Here is a 23,696-nt window from a genome sequence, read left to right on the forward strand (position 1 = left end):
ATATCAAAGATTTAATCACATGAAACAGGTTAACACAAGCAGAGCCTGAAATGTGCAAGCCAGCAAAACTAGTGAAAAGACTTCTTTTTGTTTGTGTTTACGGTTTGGAGACCAGCTATTATGCCACATAAGGGCTGCAGGCTTCAGAAATTCCTCTACTGGAAAAGTTCACAATGGGGCATACATCAGGAAAGCATGAGAGAAGCCAGGATTGCCTTTTGACACAGGGAAGCAAGTTAACTGTGATGCCCATATCACCTGCTCAGAAGGCTCATCCCTCTAGCTATTACCAAGCTCACATGGCCCAGCCCCAGCTGTTGAAAAACTCAATTCACTCTATTTAAATAAAGCAGCTCTAAGACAGCAATATACTCTGATCACCTGACTCTTATTACCTGGTTGCTATGATACTAGGATTACCCAGATTTAGTGCCACATTCTAGGCCATTCCCATTGCACCTGCTTACTCCAAATTGGCTGAATTTGGCCAATTACTTTATCATTCTAGTATTGAACTGGCATTGAATCACAACAGAGAATTCAGGCTGCTGGATCTCTGTACTTCTGGTATCACAAATGGATCTACTATTTCACCAAGAAGTTTGTAAGTTTGGAAATATTAATTTTAATTAAAAGATTTAGGACATTCTGTCACATACAATGGACCTGATGCTGCAATACATAAATTGGTGGTAGCCTAATGGACGTGGGATTGGTCCCACAGCAGTCCTAGTCAGATGGGCTAACAATTCTTCTGCTGAGCAAAATAAGTATTTTCCTTTAAAAGATGAACTGCAAAGTTGAAATCAAAACAGAGTTAAAGTCCAGAAGTGCTAGCCAGCTTGCAGGAGTCCCATTTAATGTCTAAGTAACTGTAAATTATTTTACAAAAAACACTCTCCTCCATTGTAAAATCCCATGGAATTTCCTGGTTACTAAGAAATCCCAGAATGCATCTGTCATTGACATCACTCATACCATTAATCTCATGCAGTTCATGATAGAGAGGACTGCAAATGATTAATTCATTCTTAGAAATCGTGGCCTGGCACCTGTCTCCTGCACTAGCACAAAAACACACCAAGTGGAACTAGGGATCTCTGTATTCTTAATTTTCATCTCAGGCTTGAATTCCGCCCCACTTCCCTTTCTTCTTTTGGCAAAATGAGCGAAATAGTACCTGCATCCCTGTCGGCATGTCAGACACATATAAAATAAACCACACTATTAGTAGATGCCAGTTTACATGAACGAGCCCAATGGCTTGAGAAAATGGCATCTAATCCCATCAAGTAGGTTGTTTCTCACCCTCTGCTCTCACGTGAGCATTACTCATTAGTCCACATACCTTGGGTGCATCATAAACATCAGGAACATATCCAAATCATTCACAATAAAGATTGGGTAATTAAGAACTACAACTACAGACCACACCTCCCTGTGTCAAAGCCATTAGGAAGATGTTGCCGAAACCCTTTAAAACCACTTGAGCATCAAGCCCAAAGAAGTGAGTTGGCAACTTTTTCTTCTCTGGGACAGTTAAAGATTTACCCGTTCACTTCCAGATTGAATTGAATTCATTCTGTTTAGTTCCCATTAAAACCATTTTTAAAACTAAAGAAAGAATTGTAGGAAAGTACCCTACTGCATCACAGACACTTTCTCAAAAGGTAGAGTAAGGTGGATCATGCAAATAATTGTCTGAATGGTCATTCAGACTTTAATTAATTTGGCTCACCCATGTTCTTGTGGTGTTCACTTTTCATGAACAGCAGAGGCCAAAAATGTTCATGGAAAATGAATTTTAAAGCCACATGTGTAAAATCAAATTATAAGTTTTCAGTAGAGGTGCTTATACATTCCTTCACTGGAATAGGAAAAATACCATGAGACCGAACTGATCAATCACAACTAGGCAAGGAGGCTCAAATTTGGAATATTACCTCTCAATCCAGAGTAAAAAGTTCAAATATATTCCAATAAATACAAGAATAATGTTGTTTGCAGGGATTCTGCAGGCAGAAAAGGGAAGCTAAGATCAAACTGTTTCTTGCAATTTATACTTTTAGCTCTACCTGGTGCTTAATATTCTAATTTTTGCAAGATGTTGCTTACAAGTATGGGGCTTTTTTGCAAATATTGCAGGTATTTTGCAATAACAGAGATTGTAGATCTAAGCTCCCTTCCTCCCCTGGAGTAAGTAAATGATCTTACACAATGAGCTAGGTTATGTTTAGCTATTATAAAGGGGAATTTGAAAGAAGTCGTCAGCAGGATAGACAATAAGCACTTGGCTGGAATTTGTAAAATCCCTGCCAGCTCCTGACTGTGACAAATGTTCTCCTGAACACAAAATAAACACAGAAGTGGCAAAAACAATCGCAAGAGATCCATGGAAAGGGACATAAGATAAATGTAAAAAAATAAAGAGCCCAGTGCATGATAATAGCAAAGATCCATGCATGTATCAAAATTCATTGACCCAAGGCTGAAGATGAAACAAACCTTTGGGAATCATTTCAAAGCAGGGTCTCAATGCACCGTAAATACTGCACATAAATTGCCAGATCCTCAATTGTCATAAAGCAGTGTCATTCCATTGATTAGAAATTCTCAGGACCAGTTCAAGTGATGAAATAGGCTTTTCCTTTTCACTACCATTAGATGCACACCAAGCTTAGGACCATTGGACCAGATCCTCAATTGGTGTAAATTGGCGTTACTCTATCAAATCAATGCTAGATTGATGGCAATGAGAAGTAGTGAATTTCTCTTTGCACTGACTAGATACAGCACAGAGAACAGCTTAAGCTAAGCTCCGCCCTTCACTGCCAACGTGTTATTAGCCGCGTTTTGGATCAAATCCCCACATGGATGGAAGGTAGTTTGATCCCCAAACCAATTCAGTTCTTCTTCACTGGCAGCCTCAGCACAGTGAGTGATGCTTGTTAGTGCAATGAAGGTGGTTAGAGATAAGGCAGGACTTGTATATGAAGCTGTGCCAACAGAAGCCCTCTTCTGTGGCACAGCTACACCTACCCTAGGGGCTGCGTCAGCATAGTTATGTCTTTAGGGGTGTCATCCTCACACCCCGGACCGCCGTAGCTGCCGGTATAGATTTAAAGTGCAGGCCAGCCCTGAGAGTGAAATTTTATCTACATGGAAACTATGTCCAGGGAGCTAAGATTTTTTTTTTATACTGTTATTTCACAGATATACCAAGTCATGGTGCTTTGGTCTCTACACACTTATGGACCAGATCCTCAGATGGCATAAATTGAAGTCAATGGAGCTACAGTGATTTATACCAGCTGAGGATCTAGTTCTCATGGTTTGCTGCATGTTAAGTATTCACCTGGATAATGTGACTATAAACATTGCATTCAGTTGCTGGACGATGACTCTTGGGATTTTTGTTTGACCAATTTACATTAAAAATACATTTAAAGGCCCAGTTTTTAAAAGGTTATATGGGGTTACAGGGCCTAAATTTGTATGCAGCCACATCAAAATTACAGCCAGGTGTACACATGTACAATATTTTTGGCAGTTTACTTCTGCATGTGCACTGGAAGAGGCAAATGCATATGGAAACCTGCAGCCTTCTATTAAGTCCAAATGAATATGCAAATAAGCGACATATCAAGACTGGCAGCATCTCTCACTGTCTGAAAACAGGAGACAAACCAAACTTTTCTCCAGCCGATATCCATCTTCTGGTCAATTTGGTAGTTGACCAGAAGATGGATCTCTGCAAGCTACGCAGCTCTTCCTCCTCAGTTCCCAGGGCAGGAGAATAATCTTTTGCCAATCCAAGGCACGGTTTGTGGGACACCAAAAGCAAGAGTCAATGCTGAGACCTTGCATTCCTGAAACAATCTCAAAACAAAACTTGAAACACCTGATGGACAGAATACCTCGATATGTAGCACAACTGGCAGTCTAGCCACTCCCTTCCTAACACCATTGTCTTGCCCCTCCCCAGCCCCACATTCCCTTGCCCTTCCTACTTCCTGCCCCCTAAAATTCCTGTTCTCCACATTCCTGTCTCCAGTCTGTTCCTGCACCCCCACATTCTCCTGCATCCAGCCTCTACTCCGTCCCATTTCCCATGTCTCCTGCCTGGATCACACATGGCAAGTAGGTAAAGCCATCTTCACTAGCTTCAATCCCATTGGAAACAATGGTGGATGGTTCCACTATTTAGCGGGGGCAGTCTCATTTCCACCTGCGAATGCTGTCGGGAGAGGGCAGCCATCTCAGCGGAGAGGAGCCTGGCTTCAGTCTCACTACGAACTAAAGATGGTAGTTGCCTTTGCTAAGGAATGACCAGTTACAAGCAAAGGCCAGCTTTCTCCTGAACATCTTTAAATAAATAACCCCCAACTAGTCTTATTTATGACTTATTGTATTTAAAAACACTGACTTAAAATTCAGAGGCAGCTGTTAAATTCTCTTACAACTGTTGGTGCCCTAGTTAAGCCCAAATCTTTTTGAAGATTATGATTTACATTCCTAAATTAATTTCTCAAATTAAAATTTAAAAAGTTAATATTGAAGGAAAAAATGGAACCTCTACAAATGCCAGAATCCTCCGTGCTCACTGTAGTGCCTTACTCGGCCTAGGGCCTCTCTCGGCTCAAGGGGACGTGGATGAAATTCTTGTCTACTAGGAACAGAACCAAGCTTAAACCGTTTGCATTGCATAGACCACTGTACTGTCAGATACCATCACTCGATTACCACAGATGTGGGCTAGACTCTGACATTACCTACAGGTGAAAGGCTCAATGACCATCCCTCTAAGACAGTTATTCCTCTTATTTAGTAATGTAAAAAAAATGCCAGTAATATCCTATGGACTTAAGTTTTAAATGAAGTCTAAAATCCACAAATCATACAGAAATAAGTGAAGTTGATATGTCAGAGCGTCTCAGAAGAAAAAGCCCTGCAGAATCAAGTTACAATACACGAAACAAAAATATTTTAAAACATTTTTATTTAAATATTAAATAACACATCAATCATTTTGGTGTCCATTTCTCATTTTAACATAAGAAATAAAATGATCTGTTCAGTCATGGTAAAAAATAAACTATACATCTTAATTAAACCAATCACATAGTGTCTTTAAATAGCCTATTGCATTGCAGTCTGCCGAACAGCACTGTCAAGATATCTACAAAAACCAAACATTAAAAGTGACCTCTTTCTGACCAGGAATAATTCCAAAGAGGCTCTACAGCAATTGGAAAAGGAAACACAAACAGAAAAACCTATGAAAGTAAAGTGCTTGTCATTGCTTAGAACAGGAAACAAAAGACTTTCTGTGGCCTTTGATCTATGGCATTAAAACAAATGTAGAAAAGAAAACAATTCTGTGCATTAAGTATGTGTGCTAGCTCATGAGACAATGATGGCAAAGTTGCTGCTCTGTGATAAGCTAGCTTCTCCTCTCCCTCCTCCCTCTCCCCCTTTAAAAAAGAAAAAGAAAAACAAACACGTTGCAAATTAGCATGAGACTTTGGTGTTTTCTCTGCTGCAAGGCACCAGTCGAAGATTCAATCTAAGTAATTTCCCGACACCTTGAAGCTTCCAGACCACATAGCAGCAGCAAGCTAGGGATATATCAATACAAACACGCAAATACTGTACACAGATAAAAAGGTAATTTATGAAAAGCCACAGACACTGAGCCACATAACACCTTGACCCCTTCCCCCTCAAACCAATTAACCTGGTTGATCTTTGGCTTTTTTTTTTTTTTTTTTTTTTTTTTTTTAAATATAAAGTAGGGTTTTTGTTTGAACGTGTAATACTGCAGGTTGCACGAAGCCAAGGTAACTTGAAGGCACCCTGTGTCACACTAAAGAGCTGGGTCCTTTAAGCATTTAGATAGAATGAAACTATTTTTCTGACATTCGGATGGTAACTTTTGGCTAAGCTGGCTCACTGCTTGCTCACCTGCTACCACAGCTGAACCCTCACCCCACCAATTCTTGTAGGAGGTTGTGGTCTATTATCCCCTTTATACACACGAACTTCCATTGACACCAACCTAAGTCACGCTCTGTGAGAGAGGGAGTTTACACCAGAAACACAATAAAAGCATATTACAAAGTATAAAAAAATAAGTAGTGTATATATTGTTTTCTGCTTCCTATTTATACACATATACAGTATTAAAAACCATACATAAACACCTAACCAAAAACCTCATTGATAATATGCCAAAAAAACCCAAACAAACCAAAAAACCAAAAACGAACACCCAAAGATTGTGCTGTTTCACTCAGTTTTGATAGTTTTGTTCAGAAATAGCTGTACTCCTTTAGAGTAGAATTCTGTTCTAGCCTATTCCTTTTGTCTTTGTACAATTATAACCTCGATATTGCACGTTTCCCAAGAGTCAGTTCTAGCTGGACCCTGATAATGAAATGCGTAAAAATGTAATTAGCAGCAGAAATAAAATGTGCAGCACTAAGAAATATCCCTCAGGCAACTTCAAAGGCAACATCTGGGGGGCTTTTTGAAAGAAATAGTTCCACCCCACAGCCCAGTTTTACTAATTTCAATCCCAGTGCCTCTGCAGGAATACAGGGAAAACAACTTAGACAACATTATGAAAAGATTCCTAGACATTTAGAACAAAAACAGAAAAGACATTACACAATTTGGATCATGATATCAGGGGATAAAATTCCAAGAGAGATTAATTGCTTCTGTGCTAACAATTAGAACTTTTTTTTAGCTGTTCTAGCTGATATATCAAGCAAGAAGTTCACAGTTTTCATTTAAAGCATAAGTGTTTTTAGGGAGGAGGTGTTGGTTCCTTTAAAGTGAGTATCAACTAAACAAAAACAAATGGCAATGCTTCCATTTTTAATTTTATCAATGCATAATGTTGCATGCCACTGGTTTTTTAAGAGGTAATCAGCTTCACAAGCCCATAAATGAATATTGTGAAAAAGGGAGGCTCTGGTCCCTTCTTTGAAAAGCCTCTCCCTGCTGTGTCACCACTACTGACAGCTGTTAAAAGTCTTGCATAACAGCAGAGCTGTATTGGTCTGACTTGAGTACAGTACCAAAGTGTTCTACCCGGCCTCATCCATCCCTGCTCCCACCCCCTACCCACCCCTCATTTCACCCTTCATTATTTTTCTTCAAAAACGTTTTTCAGTTTCTATTCATATTTGTTCAGTGCAAGAATAATAGAAGCCAAAAGACATACATATTGCTTGTTTCAGTTCTATAAAGTTGTTAGCTTTCTGAACCAGACAGCCTCTTCACATACTTCAAAATTTATTGCTTCTGAGAGTCACTCATCCACACGCCACAAGCCATCCATGGAACTCTAATGCTGTGGAACGATGGTGGAAGTCCTTTGCAGAAATAAAAGAGTTGTGTGAGCTACAACAGCAGGAGCTCTCATTTCACCAGGACAAATTTCCCTAGCTGGCTGGAAGTGAGGTCCTCCATTTCACAGTCCCCATTCTGCAAAGTGACAGCATCGTAGCTCGGAGACTGCACAGAGAAATTCTGTTGCTGAGAGAAGTTGTTGTTGGTGATCGGAGAGACATTGCTACTGATGTACAGCTGGGTGTCTAGAAGATGAGCAGCTGAAGACGCTGGTGAGACACTGACTCCAAAGAGGTGAGGTTGGAGCAGCTGGGTGTTGCCACCAAATGCCAGCTCAAATGAGTTCTCCCTTCGTAGCTCTGACAGCAGAAGAGAGTTAGATGTTTTGTAAGTGTCTGTACTGTCAGGAGAGAGGATGCAGTGTGTTGCAGACACCCGAGAGGACTGGTGACATGTTGGCTGGATCAACTGGTGATGCTGTAACTGGAGCATTCTGAATAGGATTCAAGAGTGAAGGAAATTAATACTTCTTGATCACGCTGTTCTTCCCTGTAGCACTTCCCCCAACAATTACTGACCTTACTGGTGCATTTAAAGCAACAGTTTAGTAAAGCTAGATACAAATATGGTAATCTTTGGAAGTTACAACTGAATAATTAGGTCACAATTTGGTTTGCTATGAATATACATTTAAGTGACTAAGGACTGTGCTTCACTTGTGAGCTGTAACTCTACCAAATTACAAGGCCCTATATCCCTGCCACAGGAAAGTTGCAGAAAGGGGAAAGAATCTTTCCCCCAAATTAAACAAAAATAAAGCTTTGACAGGCAGAAATAGTATGTTTTGCCCTTCCAATCCATATGGCTTTTGATGTGACTATCTTAAAATCTACGTGATGATCTTAAAACCTAATGACTGTGAAATATGTAGGTTAGCATCATACTCATTTCACAAATAACTTCTCTGTAACTCTGCTTATATAAGAGGCTTGTCTGCTGTCACATGGCAAGAGCCAGGAAGAGAACCCAGTAGTCCTAACCCTCAACCTCGTTCCCTAACCAAAAACGAGGTATTATGAAAAAAGAACATCTCTTTGTAGAGGAAGCTCAACACAGAGTATAATGTCCTTACAAACAGATGGTATGTCCCTGCCTTGTTTGAGTCTCTATACTAAGCACGCTTTCTCACCTCTGCTGTTGCAGCACCTCCTCTAGCAGGCTTCGGCCTTCTCTGCTGCTTCCTCCATTGCTGTACATGCATGTGTTCTGCTGAGAATGCTGGAAAGGGCTCATGCCACTGCGTGCTGCCCGAGTGGATGAAGACTGGCACACCTGGCGAGCAAAGCCCTTGATTTTGTTCAGCCCAAGGAAACCTTTGGCTCTAGCATTCTTTCGTAACTGTTGTCTAAATGCCTTCAAGCCTAGAGGCAAGAAAAAAAATTTTTTTTTTTTTTATTCATCATTAGCGTTTTGCCTGGATGCCCATCTGGGTGCTTCACTTCTTCATTGATCAGCAATTCCCAACCTCTCTGGGCAATTGCACTAGTTTACCAGAGTGAGACTTCAGGTGACCCAGACACTTCACATTCATCTGCATGCCCTATGGTCAACAATGAAGCTTATGCACATGCAAGACTGTGGTTTGGGGCAGCTCAAGTGTGACTGTAGACTGGGGCATGTACAACTAAATTGAAAGTGGGCAGTAGTGGTGTACTGGACTCAATGTAAAAAAGAGTGGAATGCCTAGGATAGCAGTCAGAGAAATGGGAAATTCTATATTGGTACATGGAGCCAGCATTTGGAAACCTCTGGTGTAGGTGACTTACATGAAGTCAAGTTATCCTTCATGTTCTATGGCACTATCATGATGGACACTACAGAAAGCCCTAAGATCAATAAGTCAGAGTAAGCTTCCCAAAATATTACCGTGTGTTGCTAATTAGAAAAAAAGTGTACAACCAACTATACAGCAAGAAAGGAATTACCTTGAGTTAATGAGGTATCAGATGCACGTCTTCCTTCCTGGAAGCTGACAGGCAGCAGAGAAGCACCTCCCATGCAGCCCTGGGCTTGCAGCCCTGGAGTGTCAGATTGGGAAGTCAGAAATGGTGATGTCATCCTGGCTGTGGCTGGGTTACCAGTCATTACTTGATCTGCCAAACAGCTGCTCAGAGCCACTGAGCTGTTGTTTGAAGATGAGGTGAGGCAGCTGTCTGAACTAGTTCCTTCTGTGGGGCTTGTTGAAGAGGAAATGACTATGCCTACAGATGAAGGGGAGAAGGGGAAGGTGAAGAGAGAACATTTCCAAAATGGAGTACAGAAAGAAAAAGTTGCCATCAGATTAGTCTGTCCACCTACACTGCAACTAAACATAACCTGCCAGCATCAAAAGTCTCAGACAACAACAGAACAGCAACTCATATTGTACTAGGACATGATTCCCTCAAGGGTTGCTGAGGTCATAAATAATCTGAATTCAGTGTTCACCTGCAACCTTGAGTGTGCACACTCAATATAGAATTTGGTTCCCTGAGATCAGCACTTACTATGTTCTATTTGGCGCTAGAGCCTTAACATAGATTTTTGTTTTTTTTTTAATTGCACAAGGCTCTCTCCTGCTCCAGCTAAGTCAATGGCAACATTGCTATTGATTCCAATAGACAAGGGATCCTACTCACTTTAATCAGGTTTTACAGGGGTAGAGGGGTGCAGGAAGGAGTTTGGAGGGTATGATCTTAAGAACTTTTCTCTTTAAAAATATGTAGGTAACTATTGATAGCTGGGGTCTCTCCCGAGCAATACAACTGGGCAATATTATTTAATTTCTAGGAGAGTTTTCAGAAACCATGTTATTTAAATTTTAAAAAATACCAATGAGTGAACATTGCAGACCATTTATTACTGACAGTAGTCCACCCCTCACAGCCCGTATTTCAGAGATCTTCTACCCTGCAGGACTTACATGGAGGGGTACACGGATAAAAATGAGTGGTGACTTCAGCCAGCGTATGCCTCCTGCTGGTGTTGCTGGGAAGGTGAAGAGGGTTGTAGGCCTTGATTTCCTCCTCCAGGTCTTTCTCCTGCCTCACCTCCTCGCTAATGGTGGTTTCTAGCAAACTGTTGGGAGAAATGGAGCGATTCCTGAAGAGACCATTGAAGTTGGGATCCACAGGAAAGAATACTGGCTGCAAAGACATTAGAATACAGGATATAAGTGAAAAGCTATTTATTTTTGCAAAAATATTCTCGTTTGTTAGGAGCTCTGCAAAGCCCTTAATTGTGCCTTTATTATGCACATTGTGATGAAAGGCACTGTGACACTGTATTTATATCTTAATGTTTAAATTTTGGGGAGGGAAGGGTGGAGAGGCAGAAGCAGGCAAGCACTATATATTCTTTTAACCTTTGTCATGTCAAATTGACAGAACAATAAAAACCTGTGGGTGACATTTAGCTGAGAGCACCAACCTGTAATGGACTGTTCATGTCACAATCCATTTCTGCTTGCAAGGATGACTGAATCAAGTTCTGAGGTTGATGGTAAAGCAGAGATGATCTCAGGGATTCACTTGAAAGGCTGTCTTGAGGCATCTGAAGGCAAAAATAGATTTAGAGAAGGCATCTTATAAACTGCCGTTCAAAACTTCAAATGTTTTTTGCATACTGAGTTTCTAAATCATCTTCCAGCCAAGCTTCTCAAAGCATTTGGCAAGAATTAACAAATTTACCCTCCTAACACACACATATAAGTAGGAACCTATGAAACTCCCTTTCACAGATGGAAAAGCTGAAGTACAGAGAGGTTAAGACAACTGCCTGAGGTGACATAAGAAGTCTGTGGCGAACAGGGAATATAACCCAGATCTCTTGATGTCAGTTCTGCGTCTCAATCACCACCCCAACCATCTTTTCCTTTTAGTTAAAAAAAGAATGAAAGAAAAGAAAATCCAAGTGACTCATGGAATCTCTCTGAGGTGGCTGTAACAAGGAATCAGAGGAAGTTTCATTGCTGGAAGGGTATATTTTAATGAGAAGTCTGATCACTTGGTGAATTACTGACCAGCACTGGAGAGAGAGTGTTCTTTGGACCACAAACTAGTGCCAGTTATTAGGAAATGGGCCATTAGTATTCAATCAAGCACCAAATTCAATCAGCAGCCTGCTGAAGAATGGAATATTGTACCCCCGAGCTTGAGGACAGAGATTAAGTTTGACTCAGAGGACCTCTCTATGGCTTTTCCATAACATTATGGGCAGCAATGTCGGCTAAATAAAGTAAATGATACAGCAGAGGAACAAAATAAGAATACCAGCAGATGTGACTTTATATTAAATAATTCACCTTCTTACCTCAATGTTGCTGAGCTCAGAGCTCCTTGGTCTTTGCTGACGGCTGGTCACTGGACGATTGGACAACTGGTTGTTTCGGTACTCCTTGAGGCGCTCCAGGAGAAGATAATAAATTGCAGCAAAATGGTTGTAGCTGCTGTTTTGTAGAGACTAGAAGATATGAAAAGGATTAAGATACAGATGAATCAACTTAAAGAACTCAAAAAGCAGCAACAGGAGATCAGATTTTAACAGCACTGTTCCAATAATTTGTGAATAAGTTTTACTGAATATTATACAGTTACACTGAATCAAAGTTAATTTTTGATGAGACACACACACACACACATATATATATATAAAAATAAAACTGAGTAGCTAACCTCTTGTTCTTTCCTAAGTAACTGATTTGCATGCAAGTGTTGTCTAACCATCGGCATTTTATTAGTCACTGAGCAAGTAACTAAGAAGTAAGCACCACTCATACTAGCAGGGCAAGCCAGAGCTCACCTCAACTGTTCTCCGCCTATCAATGCCAAGAGTCTGCATGATCCCAAGGACTTGCTCATTGTAGTCACCCAGGTTAGAGTTGTAGTTCTGCATGGAGAAGGACAAAGATTGCTGCTGCTGGAGAGAAGGGTCTGCTTGCATCCACTTGTGCTGCTTTATCTGGGCAATGGTTATTCGTTTAGTTGGGTCCACAACTAGCATCCGTCGGATTAGTGTTTCACAGTCTAGACAAAACAGAAAATGCCTTTAACAAGTGGTAAAAATAAAAGCCAGCCACATACAAGAGACTATTTGTTATTTTACTGCTGCATTTAGACAGCACTAGGAAATCTCTTCAGCAACATTATAGCAGACCAGTTTTAGGTGGGTGCAATTCTACAGATGTTTCATCCACTTACAGTAAATCAGAATTTGGCACATAGTTCGTTACTGACACACCCTGCTGTTCTGCGTACTAGCACTTACTTGTATGTAAGCAGCTTTGATTATTTTGTTAAGATTAAATTAGGTAAGGGATGCTATTAAGGCCTAGTCCTCAACGCCAGGGAGAAATCAAGTTTACCTATTTTTAAACCCAAATGATCACAGTAGTAACAATATCCTTTAATTCCCCTTTTCACAAGGTTGTTCAAGAATGAGCTAGATTGCTAAACCTTATTGTTTTTACTGACCTTGATAGCATATTCTGAATTTTAAAATATATCACTTGTGTATAGTTAAAATATTTTAAGAGAACTACACCCACCTAAGAATTACAGCCTACTATCATTAAAATGTTATTTAACCCCCCCCCCCCCCCAAAAAAAAAAAAACAACAACAAAAACAAAACAAAACAAAAAAACCCCACACACTTGTTTCTCTAGCAAGGGCATGAATTAGCCATTTTTTAAAAAAATCTATACTGAATTTAAGAAGGAAAAAGTGTAAACCCTTTAGATGTATTCAGATGTGTAACAGATCCCAGGAAAGAAAATGTGCTAGTTTACGCTGCAGGTTCAACACTAAAGTAACTCTGCTGAAAACCTAAGAAAGGGAAAGCGCAATGTGTGATAGCAAAATATTCCCGGTCATTGCCCTGAAAAGATACAAAGGCAGAATCTAACAGATGGAGAGGCAGAAAACTGATTCCTTCACAAAAAGACCCAGATTACCAATCAGCCCCCTGTTGGTAGCCCCTTTTCTGGTGTTAAGGTTCCAGGAAATGCACCTTGGGACATGAAGTAGGGGATGCGGAATCGTCCCTCCAGCACTCTTTGTCTCAGAGTTGGTAAATTGGGTCCATCAAAAGGCAGAGAGCCACAAACGAGGACATACAGCACCACACCAAGGCTCTGTCAACAGAAAATAGCACAGCATGTAAGGGACTGGAGTAGAGTTAGCAATCATGAGAGCCCAGAAAGAGTTTGATGATGCATAAAATGTGAACACTACAGAACATAAAGCTTACCCATATATCAAGGTGAGGTCCTTCGTATTCCTTGCCTTCAAAAACCTCAGGGGCTGCATAAGGTGGGCTTCCGCACCAAGTGGAGAGGGGCTCCCCTGATTTGTAGAAATTTCCAAATCCAAAGTCTGAAGTAAAGAGAAAAGTCTGGAGTGAGACTTCATTAAATACCAGGTTAACATTTCAAAGTCAGAGAAAACGAAGGAAAAGTAGACTTGGGGCTTGTCTACATGGTGGGGTAATGCACAGTACAGTTCCCTAGTGCATTTATGGGAATTTTACCGTGCACCAGCAGAGTCTACATGGACCAATTAACGTGCAATACATTAGTGCTCTTAAGAAATCACACTGCTGTAGTATGCCTTATCCACCATGTACACAAGCCCTTATTGCATAGAAGTTCTACACTTATTCATTTAACCTAGGCTTTTTCAACATGAGGATATATTCTGAAAAATAGTACTATCAGTATGTCCTATACAGCAGTTTTTAAAAGTTTTATTTTACCGTACATATTTATAGGAACACCTAGCTCTAAGAAATAGGATTTCATTTCCTGCTTTATATTTTAGCAAAAGTAACCATGTAAATATTCTCACCTGCTAACTTGATATTCATGCTAGCATCTAACAGAAGGTTCTCAGTTTTGAGATCCCTGTGCACTATGTGATGGCTGTGACAGTATTCCACTGCAGAAAGGATCTGCCAGAACTTCTTTCGAGCTTCACTCTCACTCAAGTGTCCATTGGAAGTTAAATGATCTGTAGCACACAAAAAATAAATATGAACAAGAATTAACACCTGGCAGTATGTTTTCATTATCCTGACGAAGCTGCATTCACCACTTGATATTTGTGACACCTGACTCTGACTTTTGGGAAACCTTCAACACTATGTCAAAAACATATCTTATTACCCTACATGAGTACTAACAATAAAGTAGGGTTTTCTAAATCTAGATAAGTGTTAGTTATTTCAGTGAGAACTTACCAAACATTTCTCCATTTTTTGCAAACTCAGTAACAATGTAAAGCATATCCTTTGTCTCCATAACCTGTCAAGACAAAAAATTAGGACACATTACAGATGTAGATCTCTGACATTGTTTTTACGAAAAAATGCATGTCCTAAATCTAGAACCTCTTAGTGCAATTATTTACAGTAACTGTAGGCAGCAAAGGCCTTCATTCCTGCACCGCAGTATTCCTTTCACATACAGAGCTATTCAGAAAGATAATGAATTAATGCTTGCATATCTAAAATACACAATTGCTTGCTTCCTCCATACTCTTTTCCCCTCCCCCCCCATGCCCTCAAATGTCTATGAAATAGGCTTATAGAGTATTTCAGCAAGCTTTACTTCAATTGCAATACATTTTTTTAATGAAAACAGAGTTCAGTAATCACTTTTGATCACTCAAGGACATTTTAAATTAAAAAAACAGGTTACCGGAATTCAAGGACTTTCTGCTAAAAAGGCTAGCAGATACTGAGATGATTAGAGCAGATATTTACAGCAAGAACACAGTGAAGAAGTGATACCATATACCCCAGTCCAACTTGGTATCAGATACAATACATTAGCCTGCAAGGTGACAGCTCTGCCGGGCAAGCAGCAAAAGCGTGCTGTTCGAGCAAACTCTATTGCTCCATGTCCGTCAACAGCAAGTGTCAATCCTAGCCAAAAGTTCATTTATTAAGCTAGTACTGATTTATTTTTAAACATTTGTTACTGACTTCTATAAAATAGGTTATAAACTAGCCAATATACTTTCTTTTTTGGAAGAAAACAAAAAAAAACAAAACAACCCCGTACAGCATTTTACATATTTATTTTTAGTCACTGGGACATATTTTTCCTTTTTGTTTCAAATGTTAACATGAGCCATTTACCGAGAAGGGCTCTTCAATGAGAACTGTATTTTTTGCTCCTAAGGCAGAGGCTTACAACAGGTTAACAACCAAACAGGTGTCAATGCTACTTCAGAGGCCATAATTTTCAACTTTCTTTGAAAAAGGATATGTCAAAGAGAGAGAAGGGAGCGCTCTCACCTCCCCTGCCTTCTCCCTGCCATGCCATGCACAAATGAAAACAAATAAAAAAGGGAGAAAAGGAAGAGAGGTTTCCAATTTTAAAAAATTGAAGGGAAGGAGTTTAAGTGTTCTGGGAAAGGTGCCAGCTGGATGAAAGTTAGATGCTGGTGTTGAAATTAAAACACAAAAAACCCAACATCAACACTGGTATGTCATCTAATTCCACCCCTACTTCTCAGTGGCCAACAAATAGGTACAGTATCAGTTACAACAACAAAGAAGAGAAAATTCAATTGGAAAGTTAAACTGTGATCTATTACCTGTGTCATTTGTTCAGTTAAATAATCTGGTTCAATAAGGTGGGATTTAAACTACTTTTTTAGAGCCCTGAAATACAATTTTCACCTGCATCATTCCACTGAAGTGCAATCAACAGAACTGTTACAATGTCTTTATGTATCCTATGTAGCCTTACAGGGAAGAGTGATGTCAATCAAACATTAATACCAAATAATTTTTTCATGATTAATAATATAAATATCAAGTACTCAATGGATGTTAAGCGCTTTAATACTCAATGTCTTCACTTAAGCACCTGCCTTACTGGCTCTTCTACTCTACTTTGTGTTAACTGACCTCCACAACATAAAAACAAACAGCTAAAGATCCAAACTGATGATAGTATTTACTACTTCACACTGCATATCAGACCTGCCGCTAGATTTCTAAATCCATCTTTTACCCTTCCCCCTCTCACAGACAAATCGTGATACCACATCTTCTAAAATCCATATGGTACTGTTTAAGACGATTAGGGGGAACTTACACCAAATGCCAATTAGATCAAATATTTAGCATTTTCAAAGCAGTCCTTGCTCATCAGGCAGCAGTGATCCTATTTTCTGCACAGCACACTAGTCTGCCCTTACACTTAATACTTATTGGAACAAGAACTGAACTAAATTAAAATACCCACTCAAAAATAAAATGTGGAAGATGTTGGGTTGTTTTTTTGTTCCGTTTTTTTTTTTTTTTTGTTAGTTTTGGAAACTAAAACATGATTAGTGTAAGGCGCAAACAAACACAAAATGGCCCATAGCTGTAAAGTCTTTACATAATGTAAAAATGATTTTTTTTTAATTCATAAATTTTAAAACAGCTCAGTTTGACCTTGATTCATTATTTGAGAGGTTTCAACAAAAATGACCTTCAAGTTTGGTTCTGTTTTATTTTACAAGAGCTTAAAATTTTGCTAGTATAATTTGTAAGTAGAATATTTCTATAGCTCTTAAAAACTGAAAAAGCAGAAGCATCAGGGGAAAAATGAGTTCCTTAGAAATACAAATAGCCAATTCCATCAATTGCAAGATCAATTCCACTTGATCAAAAACTAACTTGAGTCAATTTTGACTCTTTCCACTAAAATTAAAAACACCCCACACACAGGTTAATCAAAAGGATAAACCTGCTAAAAGAGAACAATGAAAAAAAATCTTAAATACAATGCTTATTGTATTTGTTTAAATACTTCAAAAAGTACAATGTGAGTTCTCTCCCTGCACGTGTGATTTAAAACCATGTGCAAGATAAGATCATTAGCAACCAAACCCATGGGATGTAAGTACATCTAACATGAATGCAGTCATCAGAACAGATCTTACCTGATACAGCTTGATAATGTGGGGGTGGTTCAAAAGCTTCATTATCTGGACCTCTCTATAAATTTTCTCCAGGTTGCTTGGATCTAATCTTGTTTTGTCTATAATCTTTATTGCAACCTATAAATTTAAAACACAAACCCAGACATTTATAAAATATGTACTTATGCTGCTGAAATTCTGAATAGTTCAAAAGAAAAACAACTCTAAAGTGTCTGAGTTCTGCCAAACTGATTCTTGTTTCCATTATTAAATGCAGGCTAAACAATATATTTTAAATTTCTCTATTTCACACAAAAAGGTTACACAAAGTAATTAATTGAACTATAGTTCTGATTTCTGCAAAAGACCTATTAAGTCACCTAATCCATACCCCCTTAATGCAGGATCATCCGCGATAAACTATTTTCTATTGCATTGCCTAGTCTGGTTTTAACACGCAGATTGCAAATTTACTTATTTTAATTTATAAACCAACCAATAAGAAAAAAACTCTTTACTCGCATAGATTTAAAAATGCAAAATTCTTAGGTTTTTTTTCTGAATAACTTCCTCATTTAATGAAAAACAAATTAAGGAACTCTAAAGTCTAAATAACAAGATTTTATGCTTTCTTTCTACACAAATTACTTTAAATTTGCACAACCCTAGCTACTCTCTAAGAATCCACATAGCGCTAATTAAATTGCAGTGTTAAAACTGTTGGCAATATTTTCTTAAATCTATTTTTGTGGTTTTGTTTTACATCAGCTGTGTTTATTATACCACTAAGAAACAAACAAAAAAACCCTCACCTATAGTTTTATCAATTATTACTATCACACTTAATCTATAGCCATGATTATATTTTGTACAGTACCACAATCTTAGCGTATGTTAGTTTATTTCACCACATTTGTGGGGGTGGGGGGGCAGAATTTACCCAGAAAGTTTCATGCCCTTTAAAATTTGGTTTCCTATATGAAACTATAGAGTAGATTTCACACCCACCTGCGTTTTGGTTACTCTGTGCCTGGCCAGCTTTACCACTGCAAAATTTCCTTTTCCCAAGGTCCTCTCAATATCATAAAATCCAACCCGGAGAGGCCTTCGCTGGGCTTGATTTGGAGTGGGAACAGAGGTATAATCTGACATGATCACCATGGCTTAGATTTTGGTGGGCAACAAGCAATATTTAGAAGGTATGCATAAGCGCTCCTCTTTCAGCCTAGAACCTGCATGAAGATAAGACAGACACTGATAAATCAAAGGGAGCTTTTGCTTTCGCCTCCAGATGAAAACACTCAAATAACACTAATCAGATTTTAAAGGTTTCACCAAATCTTTAAATTGTGCAGGGTGGAAAGCTTTGAACTAGCCAGGCAGACTGCACAACCCAACTTCTTGGAGACATAGACCAACTTTCCCCTGTGCTTCGCTCAGAGCCGGAGATTAGTTATGAAACAGCCTGGGAGTCTCTTCCTAGCAAAAGCCTGGTATTAGCGATACACTGCAAAGAGCAGCTAATAGAGACATCCCACTCCCATTCATAGCCATGCACTTTTCAGATCCCTGGGATCCAGCCCTATCCCGGGTTCCACTTGGAAGAGCTTCCCAATTATCAGAGTGGTAGCCCCGTTAGTCTGTATCAGCAAAAACAAGGAGGCGTCCTTGTGGCACCTTAGAGACTAACAAATTGATTTGGGCATAAGCTTTAGTGGGCTAAAAACCACTTCATCAGATGCATGCAAGTGGGTTCTAGCCCACTAAAGCTTATGCCCAAATAAATCTGTTAGTCTCTAAGGTGCCACAAGGACTCCTCCTTGTTGTTCCAAATTATAGCGACCAGATGCCCTGATATAGGAACATTCCCAATATTGGGGCTTTGTCTTATATGGGCGCCTATTAGCCCGCACCCTCCTCTCCTGATTTTCACACTTGCTATCTGGTCACCAAGCCACTGCCAACCTAGTCCCCCAGCCCGAAGAGGCATCGCTAATAGCAGCCACCCCCCACCCTGCCGCAGCCCCGAGCACCCAGCAGGGACCGCAGCTCTCCCCGCGGAGCCCCCGCGACCCAGCGAGAGGCTTCCCTGCCGGGCGCGCTCTGGGCTGCGGCTCCCCGCCTGCGGAGAGGAGCCCGGCGCCCGAAGACGGAGGGCAGGGGAGATAAGGCACTTCGGGGCGCTTCGCGCCTGTCCCCGCAACGCCGCCTGCCCGCGGCTCTCCCCGGGCGCCCCCCGCCCGGGCGCTCCCCAGCAGCTGCCCCGCGCGCTCCTCAGGCAGCGCCGCGCGGCTCCGAGTACCTGCGCGCGGGGCTCCCCAGTCCCCGGCTCTCGCCGCGCTACTGCTCCAGCGGCTGCCTCCGCGCGCTCTGGCGTGCTGCTGGGGGCAGAGGAGCACGCGGGATCCCCCTTCTCCCGCCCACTGCCCCCCCTCCGAAAACCGAGACAGACCCATTGACGTCACTTTGACGCCAGAGAGACGCGCGCCCAAGCGCGAGGCTGAATGAGAGCGAGACATCGGGCCGTTGCCAAGAGACGAGCTGTTCTGACGCGCGGGCTGATGGAGCCGTCGTCCCGGAGACCAATGGGCGGTGACGTCAGGGCAAAAGGGGGGGCAACCGGGCACCTGTCCCGGCGTCACGTGACCCGTTTGTTATCATTGCGGGGTCGCCCCCTGCCGGAGCCGCCGCGGCCCGGATTAACCCCCAGTGGGCTGGAGCCGGGCCCTGAATTAACCCCCCGCGCGCCAGAGCCGAAGTGACTAAGGAAGCCGCCCCAGACCAAATTAGCCCCTGACTACTAGGACCACCCAGGAGCCCTTAACCCCTGCGGTGCCGGGGCCCAGGCAGGGACGTTAACCCCCGGATCGCCTGTCTGCACTAGGGGGAAAATGTGTTTTTACCATGGTGTTTCCTAGCCTGGGAGCACCGTGGCTCTGGTGTAGTGTAGCTGTCGCGCTTCGTGTGCACCAACTCCCTACAAACTAGAGCCAACATGGCCTGGGTGGATTAACCCTTTGTCTGGTGGCGCAGCAGTGGCACAGATTAGAAACTGGATGTTTAGAAGAGAACGAGGATGACGTGGGGATTAAACCCTGCAGGCAGGGAGTGAAGAGGGGATGGCACTTGTTGCCAGCTCTCACTATTATATTGCATGTTATGCAGTATTCGGTGTTTTTCTTAAAGCTCCAGCTCCCCAGACCATTTTATTACAGGAGAATCTCAGCTGTCATTTAAAAGAAAAGTATGCCTCTAGCTTGCATAGTCATGGGGGGGGGATGGGAAACCATGAACCCCACAATCTCAAAAATCCATAAAACAAATAAGAACCATAAAATTATTATTTTTGAAAGTCCTATGGTTTTTAAGTCTATCTCATGATATGTTAGGGCCTGACTCATGATTTTTGAATATTTGGAGTTGGCGAGACTATTAACCCTATGCATGCAAGAGATGAGGCGCAAGAGATTAACCCCTTATATGTTAAAGGAAAAGGCATATCATTTGGGTTAAGCTCCAGCATGCTGGAAGCATTCAAAAGGTTGTTCTTAGGGCATATTTTCAAAGAGACATTGAAAGGTGCATTGGGACATGTATATATATTCAACTTTAACATAGTATGTGAACCAATAATCCACCTAGTGTCTAGGTCTAAACATCTGATTTAACCTTGAAAGTTTGTCCCAAATTCTGTGTCACCCTACCATGACTCCTGCCATGTCTGCTATTTAAATTGATCTGCTGCTGCCAGGGTCATGCACAGACTTTGCTCAGATGAATAGCTGGCACTTTGGCCACATGCCAGGATCCCAAAGGCTTAACCTAATTTGCATAAAATGGAACAATGCAGCAACCCTCATCTTTAATACAGAGCTTATTAGAAGACAGGTCCTAGCATGTAATGTTCAGCCTGACTGTTTGGATTAAGATGATGCCTTGGATGCAGGAGCTTTAGCCTTTGAGGTTTACTCTGTATAACTCAGTCAATTACACGGTTCATGAGCTGCACGCTGTCTACATAATTCTATGCCATATATACCTGTTTGTTCCATTGGGATGTTCAATAAATTGGATGGGATTTTTCTAATTTCTGGCTACAGCAAAATCATTCTTATAATTAAAAAATACATTACTGGGATCAGAGGTGAGACTTACATACAACACAGGAGAACTTTCAAGGCCTATGTCTTTTCGTATGTTTAAATAACTTTGACACTGTCCCATTAAAAGAACAATGACATTTCAGATATTTTGCCCCCAATAATAGTGGATGGGTCACTGTTCAACCTTCAGACTTAAAATGAAGCTCTCAAGCTTTGTTTTGCTTTACGAATGCAGGCAGTTTGGTCATGCATATCACACTGGCCCTTCCACTCAGTTACTGTGAGCAGGCATGGTACAGAGATATCTGAGGATGAAATATAGGGGAGAGAACATAGTCTTGTAGCGCTGGGAATTGGGAGTCTGGAGTCAGATTCAATTCAAGGGTATAACACTGACTTGCTGTGTGACCTTGATTTCTGTACCATTCTGTAAGATGGGGATGATAAACACAGAGTGGTGTGAGGATCAGTTAATGCTTGCAAAGTGCTCTGAGAACTTCACATGACAAACATTCTATTATTAATTATTATTATTATTAAGCTAACTCTCTTTTCTCAGTGGCGCTCATGAGGATGAGATGAAGCATAAACAGCATTTACAAAGCAACTATATGTGAACAGTGCCCCAGATATTAGAAAGAAAACATTACATTAACAACGGGTCATTTGCTCTTTCCCTTCTTTATCTATATAATTATTATAGTTGCTGTTTTCTTTCAATATTTTGAAGTTTCCAGACAGCAAACAGAACTGATATTTCCAAGGAACACTTTAGACTGATAAGCCCAAAGTTTAACATACCACAAAAATAACTTTTTTTAAAAGTACTTGTGAGTTATGATTTCCAAACAGAAGCAGAGAGCTGGAATTTACAAGAATTTGGTGCTATTGGTGCAAGGATCTGATTCATTTCTGCCTTGCATCTTGTGCAGACATTTACACCCATGGCAAGTGATTATGAAATGCTGCACAGAGTGCAAGGCACGGGAGAGTCAGGTCCTACATATCATGAAACTGCCTACGTTGGAGGAGGCAAGGAGAATGAGAGAGTGGTGGAGAGGTGAACATCTGCATCTGCCATCCCTAGCACAGCCAGCCAGACATGCCGAACTCCTGCAATGAAGGCATGGGGTTTGTAAGGGTCAGGTTGTTGTTTTTAATTGTATGGTAGGTTAAATAAATGAGTCCATACTGTGCCTGTCACTTGCAGCATCCCTTTGAAAATTCTGTTCTGTTTGCAAACCTGTGGGTCATGATTGCTCCAGGCACAGCAATTTAGAGCTGGCCTACACACAGTTTTTGTACCACCATATCAGTTTACGGACAGATAGAGTGAAAGTGGTACAATGCCCTAGTGTGGATGCAGCTAAACTAGCTTATTCCTGTGCATTTACTGTTTTAACTGCTCCTGAGGAAGCCTCCAGGAGGAGGAATCCTAAGAAACAGCGCTGGCCCTGTGAAGCATGGTTCCAGTGCAGGCTTGCTATCAGAGATTTGGGGAACAGGGCAGAGAGTCCGAGAATCAGTGCTGGGGCACAGGCTCTTAACAAGGATGCTCCTTCTGAGTTCCTTGAGGGCAGAACTATTAGCTCTTCTGCATTTGGGGGCACACACACTCTCCCCCTCCTTGGATGGAGAGAGATTTGGAGAATGCGCATAGAGTAGTCTTCCTTCCGGAGCTCACCCTGCAGGTATTTCCACAGGAAGGAAAGATTCAGTCCCTAGTTATTTATTTAAATGGTTCCAAGACAATTGCAATGATACTAACCATTCCCGCACAGAAAAAGGAAAAAAACTAAATCTATTTCCTCATTGTCATTTTGCCCTCCCTGGTTGGTGGAAGCCTAGTTTGTTATTGTAGGACTACTCAGTCACCGTTGGTATTCATAACTGCATTCCTTTAAAAAAAAAAAAAAAGGAGCACCGGTGTGTTTGTGTTGGAAATAAGTAAGTTTGTTGGACCAGTTTCAGAGGTGGTGCAAGCGGGTGCAACCTTATTTAAGTCAACAGAGTTGTGCTCGCAAACATCAAGTCTGAAACTGGCCAGGGCAGTGTACAAATGATATGTATCCCTAGACATGTAGATAACTTAATCACATTAAAAGTAAAGTAAAATGAAGATGTCAGTTTTAAAGACCAAAACCTACTTTTGATTAGATCACTGAATAAGTATTGGTAACACAATGCAAGGGTAGATTTGACATCACACTGTAAAAGTTAGGGTCACCATCCCAATGTTTGAAAAAGATTCCTGATTTCAGAGGGGGTCAGCTGCA

At 40.9% G+C, this 23,696-nt stretch overlaps 1 protein-coding gene across 1 annotated transcript; it reads right to left on the bottom strand.

Moving 5' to 3' along the window:
- Positions 1-5,753: 5,753 nt before the first annotated feature.
- SIK1 (salt inducible kinase 1) lies at positions 5,754-19,754 on the bottom strand. The gene is made up of 14 exons (XM_034753716.1): positions 19,620-19,754; positions 18,326-18,549; positions 17,339-17,455; positions 14,634-14,697; positions 14,243-14,404; positions 13,647-13,771; positions 13,407-13,530; positions 12,199-12,422; positions 11,710-11,859; positions 10,828-10,950; positions 10,322-10,544; positions 9,345-9,620; positions 8,549-8,780; positions 5,754-7,852 (listed from the first exon to the last, which is right to left on the bottom strand). Exons 2-14 carry the CDS (start codon positions 18,476-18,478, stop codon positions 7,429-7,431), a joined length of 2,397 nt encoding a protein of 798 aa, XP_034609607.1. The 5' UTR covers positions 18,479-18,549; positions 19,620-19,754; the 3' UTR covers positions 5,754-7,428.
- Positions 19,755-23,696: the final 3,942 nt, after the last annotated feature.

The sequence above is a fragment of the Trachemys scripta genome, chromosome 1 (assembly GCF_013100865.1).
Source record: "Trachemys scripta elegans isolate TJP31775 chromosome 1, CAS_Tse_1.0, whole genome shotgun sequence".
NCBI classification, from domain to species: Eukaryota; Metazoa; Chordata; order Testudines; family Emydidae; genus Trachemys; species Trachemys scripta.

Bases quoted from the DNA above. Each gene is read 5' to 3' on its own strand.
- SIK1 (XM_034753716.1), bottom strand. From the start codon at position 18,478: ATGGTGATCATGTCAGATTATACCTCTGTTCCCACTCCAAATCAAGCC. The intron at 12,423-13,406 runs GTGCATTTCCTG...TGTTTTGTCTAG, and splicing joins CCCCTACTTCATGTCCCAAG to ACTGTGAAACACTAATCCGA. The intron at 10,951-11,709 runs GTAAGAAGGTGA...TTTTGCCTTCAG, and splicing joins CTGAGCTCAGCAACATTGAG to ATGCCTCAAGACAGCCTTTC.